General features: G+C 39.0%; 1 protein-coding gene across 2 annotated transcripts in view; it reads left to right on the top strand.

The window, feature by feature from the left end:
* Positions 1-16,611, top strand: part of rabgap1l (RAB GTPase activating protein 1-like) — a 114,249-nt gene that overhangs the window by 11,061 nt on the left and 86,577 nt on the right. For both annotated transcript variants that reach the window (XM_069702390.1, XM_069702391.1), the window contains exons 5-11: positions 649-823; positions 3,054-3,211; positions 3,902-4,012; positions 5,679-5,745; positions 5,949-6,051; positions 7,823-7,989; positions 12,040-12,169. In XM_069702390.1, coding sequence (XP_069558491.1) covers positions 649-823; positions 3,054-3,211; positions 3,902-4,012; positions 5,679-5,745; positions 5,949-6,051; positions 7,823-7,989; positions 12,040-12,169 — 911 coding nt within the window. The remainder of the gene's footprint in view (positions 1-648; positions 824-3,053; positions 3,212-3,901; positions 4,013-5,678; positions 5,746-5,948; positions 6,052-7,822; positions 7,990-12,039; positions 12,170-16,611) is intronic.

Below are 16,611 nucleotides of genomic sequence, written 5' to 3'. Positions count from 1 at the left end.
GCTGCAGGGACAGAGGAGCACTTTCTCCAAAAGACTCGTCCAGCTCCGCTGTCACAAGGACAGATACAGGAGATCATTCCTGCCCACTGCAATAAGACTGTACAATAAATCACCTCTGGCAAAATCCATCACACAACAATAACACCGTTGGTTGTCTATTTTCTTGTTTGTTTAAATCTTTGCACTATTGTTTAGTTAGTTTTAATTTAATTGTTCTATTTTATTCTATTTATTGTATATACTGTGCATTTTTATATGTAATATTTTACTGTTGTTTTATTGCTTTCCTGTACCTATAATGCTGCCGTAGTGAAAAAATGTCCCCTTGTGGGATTAATAAAGTATCTATCTATCTATCTATCTATCTATCTATCTATCTATCTATCTATCTATCTATCTATCTATCTATCTATCTATCTATCTATCTATCTATCTATCTATCTATCTATCTATCTATCTATCTATCTAAATATGGTAATACATTTAAAAATATATTATTACACACATTGAATAAAGTGCAGTATAACCGGTTCATATTAAATGCATTTACAAATGAAAATTTTCTTTCTTTAATCTACTGTTACAGTGACTGTAAGTGTTGTTCTCAGAGCATCATTTCCCTGTGTAAAATGAACTAACTCTCCTCAGGGTTGCGGACCAGGCCTCTGGAACAGAGATCGCCTCCTTCCCCATCTACAAGGTGTTGTTCTGTGCTCGTGGCCGAGAGGGCTCGGTGGAAAGTGACTGTTTCTCCTTCACGGAGAGTTACCGAAGTTCGGAAGACTTCCAGATCCATGTTTTCTCCTGCCACATCAAAGAGGCTGTGAGTTAGATACGTTTAGTCCACATTACAAACTGCACTTCAACATGATGTTTACTCTTCTGTACAACACACAGCTATCTTATAAACCGATCTTAAAACCGGTGCAACACAAATATCTTTCCCAGTTTTAGAACAATGCTTCGTCATATCCAGCGCCCAAATTGTTTAAATGGCAAATATACTGGTATCCATTTGTGTGCCAATGGGTGTGTTGGTCTTGAAATGAGGTGCGGCCAGGTGCATTGTTGGCACATTGCTACCTTTAACACAGTGAGAAGGGATTGACCAACAAAAACTTGGTCTTGAGTCAATAGTGCAGTATTTCATTGTCATCAGTTGGGCGTATTATTAAGACAGTAATGTGTTTTACAAAGGCGAGTGAATAACACACACAATCTTGTTACACACACACAGGACATGCTGCTCAAACTGTATTGTGTAAACTAACTCATCCTGTGTTCACTCTTAAGAAAAATAATCTGAATCACAACTAAAATGGGGAAATATATATATATATATACACACACACACACACACACACACACACACACACACACACACACACACACACACACACACACACACACACACACACACACACACACACACACACACACACACACCATACCATTTCCTGTTTGTCCACGTGGTTGGACTTGGACAACTTGTCATGTTTACAGCCAATCAAATCTTGCATTAAGCAGTAATGTCAGTTCTGCCATGAACAGACACTCACACTGAGCCAGTCGGTTGCATGCTAAACAACACAAGAGCCACAGACTTTTAACAACAACAATCCTGCTGAAGTCCCCTCCTTAGGCAAGGCAAGTTTATTTGTATAGCACATTTCAACAATAAGGCAATTCAACGTGCTTCACATAAAATCATTAAAAGCATCATAACATTAGGCAAAAGAGAAAGACATTTAAAAAAAATTAAAAAATTAAAATAGCAGAAACAAAACCAGCTAAAATTAGGATAAAAGTTACGGTGCACTGTGGGACATAAAATACAGAAATATGTTGCACTGTAGTGCAAGAAATTAATCAAGATCCTCAAATCTGGTTTAATGAAAGGCACCAGCAAAACAGAAAAGTCTTCAAGCTTGATTTAAAAGAAGGTGAGAGTTGCAGCAGAATTTCTCTTAACTTATGAACACAATTTGTCCTGTGCCTCAAATTGCTGTCAATCTCACGCCCATGCACGCACACACGCACATGCGACAAGGAGCATTTCTGATATTTCCCAGATCATGTTTTACTCATCCTTTTTAAACAATAATTATAAACAATAAATGATACATTTAAAAACAAATAGACATTATTTTTTGACTACCAAAAAAGGATGATTAATGGCTCGGTTTGAGCCAACGTGGTTCGTATGTCATGCTGTCCAACCACGTCAGAAATAAAGTGTGTAACTGATTACCATGGCCACACAGAACAGGAAAAGAATCATTAATAATTTTGAAAATGGGTAATTAGCATTTTAACTTCCATACACTTCCTGTCATTTAAAAGTTGATAAGAAAAAAGACAATACCATTTTACTGTCTTTGACAGTCTGCCTTGCGTGTTATATGATGTTGCTGCTGATACAGATAACATTTAAAGCCATCATGACACCAGGAGAGTGGACTGTGCAATAATTCATTCATAATCCACTCACATTAATGGATACAAAATACCTTCACTGTGTTTCTGTCCACAGTATCCGTGTTCATTCGGAAATGGCAGAGCTGTAATTTCAGGCCCTGGGCTCTAATAAACACAATACACGTACTGTATTGTCTAGATTTTTATCAAGGAACAGACATTTCCTCTTAACTTATGAACACAATTTGTCCTGTGCCTCAAATTGCTGTCAATCTCACGCCCATGCACGCACACACGCACACTGTATACACTGTATACACTGTATATTGATGCAAATATGACCCATAAATACTAACACTCGTATACCACCAGGGGGCACTGTTGTCTTCAGCTGTATTTTCTCAATAATCTCTAGTCTATTCTACTCTCATCTTTATGTCTTATTTTTTTTTCTTTCATGTTCTCCATGATCTATATTAATTCTGTTTAAACTGCTCACCTTTTGCTCTTGCATAAATCTATTCCCTTCAGATTTTATAATCTCTTTCCTCCTCCTGATAAGCACTTCTACTTCTCTTTTTGTCTGCAAAGCTTCTGTTTTCCTTCATATTTTTCTCTTGTCCTCTTCCATCCAGGTCAGTCGTATCCTGTACAGTTTCTCGACAGCCTTTCGGCGTTCTTCACGACCAGCAGACATTAGGGACACAACGCTGTCCGGTCCGCCTGACAGCGATCTCTACACCTTCACTGTCTCAATGGAGATCAGAGAGGATGATGGCAAAGGGAACTACAGGTACTTGGTACACACACACACACACACACACACACACACACACACACACACACACACACACACACACACACACACACACACACACACACACACACACACACACACACACACACACACACACACACACACACACACACACACACACACACACACACGAACGAGCGCACACAGTTTGTTTTTTCTTGTCAGCACAGGACTGCTGGTATGACGGATGTGGTCGTATTTGGAAAAGGTTTAATGTGCTGCCGCAACTTTATTTTATCTGTAGTTTATCTTTTATTGTTCTCTTGTAGAGAGCCTAAAACTTATCAACACAATAACACAATTTTTCCACTTTCACAAGCCATGAAATATTGTTGCGTGGATTTTCATTTTCTTACTGCTATTGCTTCTCCACGAAAATAAAATAGCCGATTAGCTGTTCTGAAAGATGCCCGTTAGATGTAATACTCTCAGGAGGAGACTTGAGGCAAGTCATATTTCATCTATAACTGGGTCATTCATATGAAGGTAGTAATCTTTTTTTTTTCATGGAAGATCTAGCGAATGAGCTGGCATTCAGACAGACAACAATATTGAAATCATTGTAAAATGAAAGTACTCAGAAATGATTGCACTTTGATTTGAGTATTTCAAAGTTCCTCAGGATCTATACTGTATATATTAACACTTCCTTCTTCCTCGCTGCAGTGCAGTGCCTAAGGACCGAGATAAATTCTACTTCAAGCTGCGACAGGGGGTCCAGAAGAAAGTTGTTGTTTCGGTTCAACAGATGTGCAACAAGGAGCTGGGCATCGAGAGGTGAGGATCAATATATAATGCCTGATGTGGTCTTGGTTACTTTCCACCGGGTGTCTTTGTTGCATTGGGCCATCGCAGGTGTTGTACTGCATTTATTCTTCACCCTGTTTGTTCAGGAGGGAATAAATCTCCCCAGCTCTATAACTCAGGTTGCACTTTAAGTCTACATCATTATCCTCCCTTCCATTAACCAATTACCTTCAGGAGAGTTATTTTCTGAACACTATAATTGTGTCACGCTTCCACAGTCAGAAATGAACTAAAGGAAAACACTGCTGTAAACATGCTGGGTAGAAACACAGCATACAAAATCTATAGCATTGTTATAAACTTTATTTTAGTGAATTACACAGACTTTCCATAGGACAGCACCAGACAGCTTGAACTGTTTTTTTTTTTTCTCTCAAGGACAGTGCACACATTCAATACCTAAAATGCTGGAACAGCAAAACATTGAAACAAAGAGAAAAATAAAAAGTGCCAGAAAATAAATTCTGAAATCCATAAATCACTTCTAACATCCTGCACTCCCCCTGTTTTATGTGTTTGTATGCTGGAGCAGCAGTAAAAAAAAAAAAAACTAGGTCACTTCCTCTTTTCATCTTCACCCTTTGCCTCCTATTGCTATCAGAGGGAGACAGACACCTGCCCTCTCCTTTATTTTTAGTGCCTGTGGAAACCCCTATTGTGTTTGGAACTGATCCTTTTTTTATTTGACAGCACTTCATTAATATTCATTTTTTTTATTATAACCTTGGTCTTCGTTGTTAATTCTTTAGAAAAGCTGTTTGGTTTTGCATCATCTATTATGTGGACCCAGTACATTATGTTCTGTACGCATTACTGAGCAGCTGGATGACCCCTTTGGTGAAAACGGTTGTCTTAACACTTCACGCTAACGGCCACATTACCAAGGTGTCACTTAAAAAGACACCTGAGCTGCATTTTGTGAAATAATTATGAAGCATCCTGCGTAATTGATGGACCAACTGTAAATGTATTCTTATGTAATGCACTTTAGAAACTCCAGCATGAAGTTAAAGGGACTTTACCGAATCGAGTGATGATGCTGGATCATTTCTATGAACTTATATTTATATATATTATATAAATAAATATATATAATATATATAAATATATACATATATATAAATATATAAAATATATATATAAAAAGATAAATATATATATATATATATAATATATACATATAATAATTATATATATATTTATATAACTCATTTTATGACTTTACCGAATCAAGTGATGATGTTGGATCATTTCTATAAACTACTTCATATATATGTGTGTGTGTGTGTGTGTGTGTATATATATTTCTAATATATATATATTTTCTCTAATTTTATATGAAATTTGATATAAAATAATGGTTTTAGTGAACGTTGACAATTCTGGTTTTAGGATGTTGTCAAACAGTGCATTTAAGTTTTAGATTGTTTTATAGAGGAAACTCTAGGCCATAATGGGTTAACATTATATTATACTCTATATGAGTGTAGTTTAGCCAGTTGAGCTTTTTTCTACTGTTCAGTTTCCTTCCCGTTTCGACTAACTTGACTCACTCTGCTGGTGAATGCAGACTGTAACTCTGCAGTGGTATTAGTGGTTATTGACTTGTGGATTATACCTTCTGTCTTCCCTCGAGGTGTTTTGGGATGCTGCTGAGTCCAGGACAGAAAGTCTGCAACAGTGACATGCATCTACTAGACATGGTAAGCAAAACCCGATGCATAACAGTACCTAATCATAGTTTAGCAGTTTTATTTGGGGAACACTTTGGAGACCTTCAACTATTTGATTCATTGTTTTTGATTGAAAAATAATATTTATGTATTGAAGTCATGTTGTTGCAGTTTACAGTATAAAACATACAACTTCTGATTTCAAAATAAGTCAATGATTAATATGTATGCAGGAATCAATGGGAAAGAGCTCTGACGGGAAGGCCTACATCATCACAGGAACATGGAACCCCAACATGGCAACATTTCAGGCACTGAATGAAGACACACCCAAAGGTCAGGATGGGATATTTTCTCCTTCAACTATATTTTAGTTGGTACAAGTTCATGCAGCTACACTTTCATCAATATTTACAAACTCTTTGACACATTGTGGGAGGCTGTGGCTCAGATGGTAGGTTGGAAGGTTGTTGGTTCGATCCCCGGCTCCTCCTGTCCACGTTCCTAAGTGTCTTTGGGCAAGACACTGAACCCTAAGTTGCTCCCGATGTTATATTAATCGGTGTGTGAATGTACTCCTGATGGCGAGCACCTTGCCTGGCAGCTCATTAGTGTGTGAATGTGCGTGAGAATGCGTGAATGGAAAACCGTGTAAAAAGCGCTTTGAGACCGATAAGGTGATAAAAGGCTGTACAAGTGCAGTGCAGACCATTGAAACGTTACATTTGTGTGTTACTAAAAGATGCAAAGCCAGAAAACTGTTGACTGTTGAACACGCTACAGTGTTTATACTCATCGTCCTTTTTTCTTATTCATGAACACACAACAGTCATTTGTTGGCTGTCAGTAAAATGCTCTCTGAGGAGTTGTGGCTCTACACACACATGTGCAATACAGCAGGATTTATTTTCATACATTATTGTCAAAGTGACATGGTGGACCACCAAAAGATCAAGGGCACAGCTGCGAGTAATGCGGTGCTTGCACTCGCACTTTGGATGTGATAATTGCCTTCATCCATTCTCTGGAATAATTTATAGCGTCGTGGCCGGCCTTGTGATGCGTAGCTTGTCAAAGCTTCGCATGTTTTACACGTGGAAGCATAAACACATTGTGTCGTGCAGCAAGCGAAACAGAGCTGGTGACGCGCATAAGAAATGGAATTAAAAGCAGCATTCTGAGAAGAGGTCGGAGCAGATTCAAAGTCTCTTAGAGTTTGTCTTGAAGGTGGATGGCGAGTCTGTCAAAGCAGTCGACCTAGTGGACGTCAGGGAGTGTGGAGCCAGACTAACACAAACACAAAGATTAGATTATTTAAAAAAAATCTAAATATTATTTTAAAGGTAGATTTGAGTCAAACTATAGAGCATGTGAAACATACCTGGTTCTCATATTATTGTACTTTTGAGGCGTGTGAAATGCACAAATGAGGTTTATAGAATTCTTTGTCCAAAATGTTGTTGTTTTTTCTCAGTAACAATCTGTACAAAAGTTAGGATACTTCATCTACTAAAACTGAACTTCCTTTTACTTATTATCAGTAAATAGTAGTCTGTGTTTATTTTATGTCTCTAAACAAGTTGATTAAAGTATAAAACCTCCGTACTGTGAAATTCTCAAGACCATCTGTCTCTTCTTGTTCCTCTTTTATTTATAATTATACTGAACAGAAGCATTAAGTGATCAGTTATTTTGATGCTCACATCTATTTCTTTATGTTGTATAAAACAAAACATCTGCTGTAATTTGAAGAAATGTTTGGTAAACAGAATAAACCAAACAGATACATTTATAAGCTTCAGTTTGGGACTTTGTGTTTATCCACTAGGGGGTGTGGCATCCTCACTGGTTACATGGTGTGGATTTACTGCCGCTCAGTGGGAGCCAAACAGAAGCCTGGTGAAATCACTTCAGCATGGATTTAAAAATTCATCTTGAATTCTGTTCACCAGTTTTGGACCGGTTGACAGTTTATAACCTGGTTATTCTTTGAATCCTCTGAAGGCTTCACTGCACCTTCTGTTGGTTAGCATTTGTACCTGTCACTAAAATTAGCTTCTTTTTTTCTTTTTTTCTTGTTCTGCTTTTACTTCCTGGTTTGCTCCAGATAAGCAGGTCTATATGACAGTGGCAGTGGACCTGGTAGTGACTGAAGTGGTGGAGCCGGTTCGCTTCCTGTTGGAAACTCTGGCCCGGGTCTACCCGTCCAACGAACGCTTCTGGTACTTCAGCCGCAAGACCTTCAGTGAGACTTTCTACCTCAAACTCAGACAGGTATATATACTGAAACTACGAAAACCTCACAGAACCTGCACACACGCTCATGCTTTTTGTACGTTTTCGTTTAAACGTCCGGGTGGATTGAACTTGACATGTGACATCAAAGTGGATATGATCCACACACTGTAAAATGCAGGAGGCTACCTAATCGTTAGGGGGAAAGATGAAGCTCTGTGGATGAGGTTGTAATGGGCTGGACACTTTGGGGTCGTTAGCAAATGGTTTCTGACTGATTGGTTGTAGGGTTGCGTAATAGAACAATATATACTGTACCGTGAATCTTTATCATTCATTTTATTCTCTTATTGTTAAAAAATGTATTATTCTTTCATGTTTTTGTCTTTGTCAACTTTCTGTGACATGTCCATACTGTTATTAACATGATATCTATCTGTTTAATATCTTTGGGGGGGGGGGTCTACTCCACCCACTACACCATTGCAAATCAAATAAGCGAAGCTACTTCAGAGTTTTTTATGATTTTTGCATCGCTGATGAAGAACTTTTCCTGCTGAACTGTTTGTTGAAAGTTTTCAGTTGCATGATTAGGAAGCTTAAGAGAGTTTCAGTCAGTTCATCACTTTGATGTCTCCAAATAATTTAGTAGTGATTTATTATTGTTCAAAGGAAATGACAACATTGATATTTTTCGTCAGTGTTTGTAATAGAGCCAATCCATTCCATCATGATTTATCCAAAGTATCCCACTCTGCCTATAGGACTTTAGGAAAAATATTTAAAAGATAATCTGGGAGGATCAATAGAGCTCATTGCTGTACAAATAAATTAATGGATGAATTGAAGGAGTCTCAGCAGAGATCTCTGGCTGTAAAAGGTGTCAGCCATATTGCAATTACTAATTTGATTTTACAAGATTATTCAAGTGAAGTTGCGTTTATGGATGTGACCCAGTTTCACATATGTCTCAAAGGGCTTCACAGCCCAAACGACATCAGTTCTGAGACGAGGCCAGGCTTTCCAAAAAGTCTAGGGAGTGTTTGGATTGAGTGGCTGGGCAGCTTGGAGGATGAATGGAGTGGATGAGGAGGTCGAAGCAGGCAGCTTGGAGGCGGCGTGGTGTGTCAGCGACCAGTCAAACGCTGAACCCCAGAGAACTGAAACACTTGGTTGTTGTAAGCTCCAGATCTGTGTTGAATGATACAAATGTCTCATCAGCTGACTTCCGTTTCTCTCTTTCCATCTGTGCATCTTTTTTTAGTCTGCCTGCCTCTAATTATCAAGCTACCACATTGATATTCAACATGTCATTCCCTTCCCATGTTCACATGGAAACACTCAAAACCTCAACTATACACAGCTCGACATTTCCCTTGTTTCAAATTTAACAGCGACTGCTAAACTCCATGCCACATTTATCTTGTACCCTGTTGTCTGGCAACTGAATAATAGAAACCGCAGTTCACTAAACTATACTCTTCCTGTATCTTACTGTTCGTTTGCCATAGCGAACACCAACTCCCTGGAACGTTCGCCCTTTTAAGTTTCCTCACAACTTTCCTGATTAAAAAGTGCTGAGAGAGAGTGCACGTTCACTTACCTCCCACCAACACAAGCACACGCAGCCTGAGCAGGTGCTTAAAAAAATACAGTTAAGCTGCGAGCTTCCTCTCCCCTGTTAAAAAGCAGATCTCTTTTAGTAGGCCGTGGGGAGCTGGCAAAGCAGTGGAGTGTGGGGAAGCTTTGGATTGTGGAAGCTAATAAGAGGCTCAGTCTCATTATTTGCGTGCGGGTAATTAACAGCAGCGGGTTGACTCGTCCGCCTGATTGCCTCTCTAGTTATCTCCTCAGTAAATGGAAGAGTGTTGGACTGGTGCTGTGGTTAAGAGCTAATTAAAAGATAATATTGTGTGGAGGTTTTTGTAGAAGATGGCAATCACAGACATATAAAATATGTAGTCCTATTGTCTTCTTTTACCAAAAACAGTCATTATCTGAACTAATATCCCAGAATTTTTCCCGTGTCTGCTTCACTGGAAAATATATTCAGTATTTCTACTTGGAAACAAACCTGCTCAGGCTTTATGATCAGTGGGGTCCAGTCCATTTATTATTATTTCAAGACTGAAGTTCAAATTCAAGTTCAAATGTCAATATTAGATTTAAAGAAGGTTAAACTGAGGTGCAGACAAGGATTAGAAATATGTTGAGTTTTCCATTATTTTCAAAATAACTGAGGAGTTTCTAAAAGATAGCAGATGTGTAAACAATAACTATTAAGTTTGTATCGACATTTCTGAAAATGAACTCTTTTATGCAACAAAATATAGAAATAAGAAGACAACAAAATATAAAATATTGTTTTTTCTGCCATTTAAGATGAGCAAATAAAAAGTAGAGGAAGCAGTCAGATGGTGGTGGTACCAGGTATAGAGACCATTACAGTGTTTTGTGCAGTAAACTGGTCCTCATCTCACACAATAACATTCAGCAGGGAGCTTAGCTTTCTTAATATATCAACAAAATAGTAATTCTGTGTTTCCCTTGTCTTACATATCCATAGTTGATGAAACTGTGTTTGAACAGTGAGCCTTCTTTGGACCAAATTTCTGTCAGAATTATATCACTGTTAATAATCCATCCCAGAGGTTAACTCTTCACTGGCAGAGGCCACAGCAAAGAGAATGATGTTACCTAAACCTCCTCTGATTTTCTCTAAAAATAGGCCAGGCTTGATATTCTCTGCCAATTTGTGCTCTCATCACTGACTTGAGTTAGTCATTAGACGCCATGCGAGTGGGTAGATCAATACAGCTCATTGATCCATTCTACCAGGTGGAGGAGAGGGCTACAGCACTCGAGTAATTGAATAGACCAGAAATAAACATCAGTTGCTTATGACACTGAAGATCAAGTCCGGATGTGTCTTTGTCCCCTTGTACATTTTTTTTTTTTTTGGATCTATTATGATGCATTTAAGGAGAAGTTAAAGTAATATTAAGCGATTTAGACATCTTGGATTTAAAACTGAACATGTTATGTTGAAAGTAATCACTGATATCCCTCATTATGGTGGCGATTTACATTACAGGTGATTCAAAGTCTATTGTTGGATAAAGTCCTAAATTCACAAAGGTTTTATCACCAGGCATCGTTTTGTACTACTCGGACAGCTAGCCATTCCGGGCCAGTCATGGTTTTATATGGCTTTTGTGGTTCACCACCATCACTTGGACTTGGTTGATGGCTTCATTGATGTTTTGGCTTATAAACTCCTTGCATCCCACTGCTGATGCCGTTGTTCTTCAACTCGTTTCAAATACCATTTCTCTTATTGGTGTCGCCTGATTTCGGACCTAAAGTTGGTCATGCTGATTGCCCTCTCAATACTGACCATCATCAGGGGCTGCTTTCTGTCCTGGTTAAACAGAAGGGAAGTCTCGTCATACTGGCTAAGTTCAGCACCAGAAAAACTGATGTTTGCTGGTTGACAGTTCATTGTTGATTTTAATTGATTTGATTGTTAAGAATTGAGCCTGTGTTGCAGGCAGTTGGGATGGGTTGGCACTGAATATGAAAGGTGCTGTATACATAAAACTGAGTTGAGTTGGGAGAAAAATATTTTGTAGGTGCAGTTATCATGTAATCAACTATAATTGATTTTACAGAGGGAAGAAATGAAGATCTCTGAAATGATGATAATAATAACTGGTGTGCTTATAAAAAAAAATCCCTGAAACAAACCTAGAAGCAGCTGACAATATAGGCAAGAGGCACAGGTTTATATTCTCTTATTTCACTCTATGTTCAATGGACTTTAATGTGAACTGATCACTGCAGATATCTGTCAGTCACACTGTGGTCTCCATTTTATTGTCTGTTACCCCGTTACGTTTCCTAATACTGGATGTCTGCATACTGTATATTATCATTAAGCTAACTTTTTTATTTAAGACGGATTATTTTTTATTTTTCATTTATTATGGAATTATATATATATATTTTTTAAATTATCTAAATTTATGAAATTGTTTCCTCTTTGGGAAAAAAACCCGATTCTGATTGTGTGCATGAATGTGTGTACAGCAGGCACCAGACAGAGTGGGTCAGAGCGATGCTGTGTATGAGGTGGTGAGTCTTCAGAGGGAGGCAGAAAGAAGCAATGAAGGAAGAGGACGACTGGCCTCGCCCACTGAGGAAGAGGAGGTTGATGAAGGTATGGAGTGTTCTCTTTTTTTTTTTTTCTTATTTCCTGCTCTCTTCTCAGTTGCTTAGTTTCTGCCCTTCTTAATGTTAGTTGAATTAATCATGTACAGTAATAATGAAAAACAAATCTTTTAAATCTAAATCTTTGTGATATCAGGCAGGCTTTCTTTGTCTCTGTACATCAGTGATGAGATGACACAATTCTTCAGAAAGCCTACCACAAATAAACACAGACACGTTTGCGGTAACTTCACCATAGAATGTCCTCCAAAGCTTTGTTGATAAATGTGACCTCACATTGTTCAGGGCTATACAAATCCCTTGCCACCTTTAATATCAGAGAAAAACCCAACAACACTGTGGTCCTTCAGGGGCATGAGAAAGAAAAGATTCGGTTCACCACAAATAGCTTGTTGGTGGGAGCAATATATATATCCAATAGTCTTTTCTTTCCCTCCTGTGTGGCATGAACGCCTCATCTAAATGAGATCATATATCCAGATACGCAGTCTGAAATAGAGCTTTACACGTATACTATTCCCTGGCAGACATGCATCAAAAGTGAAGTTTAATTTTGTTGAGGCACATAAACATTGGCAGGAATACATGTGCATATGTGTGTTTGAAATTCTCAATGTTGGTCGCGTGTAAGTGAGTGTGGCAAAGCATGAGACGTCAGCGTGGAATGAGTTTGATTCTGTGCTTTGCAACAGATTTTGTGTACGTGTTACACCGTGCACAGCTCTAAGCTGCAGGAACAACCTCGGTGGTCTTGCATAGTTATTTGTGCGATAATGCACGCTTGTGTATGTGCTCGGGCATCAAGCGTATGGAGCCTGGCCCAACCCTGTCAGGGCTTGTTGGCTTATAGCGCTGCAGTGTCCAACAGCATCAAACATCTCTCACATGCCCTTTGTGGTTGAAGTAAACAGTATCCTCCATCAAGGAGATGCAACCATGGAGGGTTGTTTGCTGCGATCTTACAGCATTTTTTTTTTTTTTTCATGTGCCACTAATGATACTGTTGTTTAAATACAAGACTATGACATGACAGAAAATACAAAAACAACAATTCTCATTTTTTTCATTCCAAACATAGCTCTCGACCACTGTTGCAAATAGGCAACTCGAATAAAATTTATCTATTGAAGAACCCCAGCAATGAAAATCAAGTTTTTAACCCTGTTAACATTTCCACGTGACATATGAATGGGAAAAAACAAAACAAAACAGTCAACACCATGGCTTGATATTTTCATTTTAGTACTGCAGTGTAAGTCATATGTTGGTTAGATAATCACCAGTCCTGACAACTTGCGAGGTGTTCGTCTTTTTTCGGAATCTGTTTGGGTTCAGACATGAGTGGCTGAATAGCTCCAGTATTACCTCTTGCCATTGTGCAGCATATAATAATAGTAGTAGTAGTAGTAGTAGTAGTAATAGTAGTAGCAGCTAGTAAAATGGAAAACATGCAGAAATTTGTGCATTTGATGAGCAGAGTCAAAGGTGAAAGGGTAAGCCAAGAGGCTGGTGGACATAGTGGCAGGAACTATTTGCATATTAGATCCGCATTATGGTAAAGAAAACATTTGTAAACATGTCATTTTAATGAACAGTGAGGATTTTTTGGGGTTTTAATCGATGCCAGGAGAGGGACTATGAATTTCAACGTGACCCGTTTAAGGTGTCAAGCCAGAGCAGAGTGGATATTTTACCATCAGTAATGGCAGCATTGCCAAAGGGATGGAGGCAAAACAGCTGCAACATTAACAGCACTAACACTGACTGTTAGACTCCAGTGGTTCCCAAACATGACCCAGTTTCAGTCCACTAATATAAACAGGACTGACCACGGGCGCGGTGGTGCAGGTGTTGCAGATTTGGCCTGGCCGACTCGGACTGCACGCTTCATGAAAATAATGCAGGTGCGCACTCCTGCGTTCATTTAGCTGGAGTGTGTGTATGTGTGTGTGGTCACATGCGTAGGCACACATTCCTGTGTCGCATCAGAGGATTTTCTGCATCCAAGTTTCACAGCGTGTAGAATATCGCTTCACTGCAGCCAAATGATTTCAAATAGAGATCATGTCATTGACAGAAATAATATGATTATGAAAATATATGTGAAAAACACCCTAACCGATGCATTATTCATTTTATTTATGCAAATCCTAAGAAATAACCTCGGTGGGTATTATACAAGTTAATTAGTCCCACCTACATGGAAAACCTGTGACATTTTAACACGATACCAATGACTGCAGTTTTCTGGTACGGCAGTCAAAGCACTGCAGTGGAATATTGAGCCTGTCCCTATGGAAGTCAAATATATATCTTGTAAAAAATATTTTCCAAAGTAGAATCATTTTTTTTGGTTTAAATGTTTTTCAAAATTGTGATACAGCAACGTGGGAACATCTAATCTTGGAGGCTTATCTTCATCTTTTTGTTGCCTCGCTTTCTTCTTTGTTGCTGTAAACAGTTAGGTCCCCCCGCACCCCATTTTTCACCTTTCAGAACTAAAATGTATTTACAGAACGGGAGAGAAAAATTGTCTCTCCAATGTCTATCTGCCGACTCGCCCAAAGTCACGAGTCAGCCGCCAAGGCTGGGGCTGGCGGCTTTCAGCTGTCACTGTGGGAGCCATTCAATGGGCTTTTTCTATAACGCCCCGCTCCTCCCCCAGAGCTGCAAACTGGAGGCGCTCAGGGCCGTGGAGCTGGAGGTCAGTCTCATTGTGTACAGAAATGAATACACTCGCAGTGTAGATGGCACCACTCCGCGCACATACATTCAATTCATTTTTTTTTTCCCCCCCTTGGAAGCCGACGTTTTCTTTTTTCTTTGCTTTTTCTTTCACAGTATGATTTGTGGTTGTTTTTTTGTTTCTCACGCACACAGACAAATAGTGTTCCCTTTTCAAATAAATTCACACAAACTGTGACCTGCACAAGTTTATATCTTTACAGTCCCTCTGATTTATCAGTTCTAATTCTGCATAATATATCTGAATAACACAACACAAAAAAGAAACACATAGAGCTTGATTAAATCAGTACACTGCCGTCAGAGAAGAGGTGTAAGTCCAAAGCGAAGGTTCATTAAATAGAGTGAAACATAAAAGATGGAACATCTTCATGATACTAATAGGAAATTTCTGCTTGCTATAACATAGACAAAACCAATTCCCCAGTGGTTTCAACATCAGAGAGATCCTGTTTGAAAGTAATCCTACAGTGAATGTGCAATCCCTCTCCAGATTAAAAGGTAACCGTAATGGCCCTCATCTTCACAGTTTCTTTCATCACCTGGTAAATTGGCAGTGGCATTGGACTCACGCTTCTCTGCCACGTGGCCTCAGCAAATCTGAGGACAGAGGCAGCAGCTTTGTGCTGGGTCTAAACCATTTGAAAGGACTCATCAAGCATTTATAAAGACCTGAAAAGCTCCTGCTGAGGCTCTGAGGATGTATACGAGCAGCAGTGCATTGAGCGTCGTGGCTGCATGTTCTAGAAGAAAATGTCTTAACTCATTATTAAATGTCAAGGCCTGAGCAAATTCTTCAGTGGGAGTAAATGATGCCTTTAAACCCTGTTCTGGGAAATTCCGAGCCACTATTGTGTTACTTTAATGTTTATGTCACTTGTGAAATGTCTCTTTCAGTCTCAATGAGATCAGTAAGAGCTTTTTAAAATGTACCATTGGATTTGGTGCAACTTGCACATACCCTGATTAAAAGGAGGCCGGATTTCACAAATCCTTCTAATATCTAAACCTTCAGATGTCCTGATATGATTTAATCAAGCACACCTTCATTTGGTTTAAAGACCAAGACAAGCAAGAAACATTTGCTGTAACAGTGTGATATTCTCAGTCATTTATTAGATTGAAGGATATAAGCCACACCAGACTGGGTGTTTTTCTCTCTTTGAAGTTGAAGTGGACTCAACTTCCTGGTCTGAAAAATGAGGCAAACGCTGAAGCGCTATAAAGTGCAATACCACTGAGGGCCACTACGGGTTGGCTCTGAAATGCTGCTGGCTCCATAGACTCCCAGTCAATATCTTTCATGAAATAGAATGTCAATAGATTTTTTTTCAGCAAGTTATTATGAGGTTGTTGGCAAAAGTCCCTCCTTCTTATTAGTTTTCTGGCGGTCCATTTGGAAATAACCCCGTCATTAATTAGATATTAGCCCTCAAAAAGCGGTGTTTTTGAGGGCATGTCTGTTTGATTGCCAGGCCTGTGGCGCAGTTTCTGCTATAGGTGGGCAGGGCATAGTGTGAATCAGACTCATCGGTCACTTCTTACTCCAAACTCCAAACTTGAGGCTTCATAACAGCAGTTCAGGAACCAATGGGCGACGTCACGGTTGGTTGCCGCTTGGTTCTTTCTTTCTGATGGTTTGAGTTTATTCTGAGGTTTTTTCACGATAGGGAAGTCACGATATGA

The sequence above is a fragment of the Brachyistius frenatus genome, unplaced genomic scaffold (genome assembly GCF_029030835.1).
Source record: "Brachyistius frenatus isolate BFR_SWC_R1_liver_20210118 unplaced genomic scaffold, ASM2903083v1 Contig_41, whole genome shotgun sequence".
Lineage (NCBI taxonomy): Eukaryota > Metazoa > Chordata > Actinopteri > Embiotocidae > Brachyistius > Brachyistius frenatus.
Note: the sequence above shows the minus strand (reverse complement) of the source record. Positions and strands in the feature narration are given on the sequence as shown.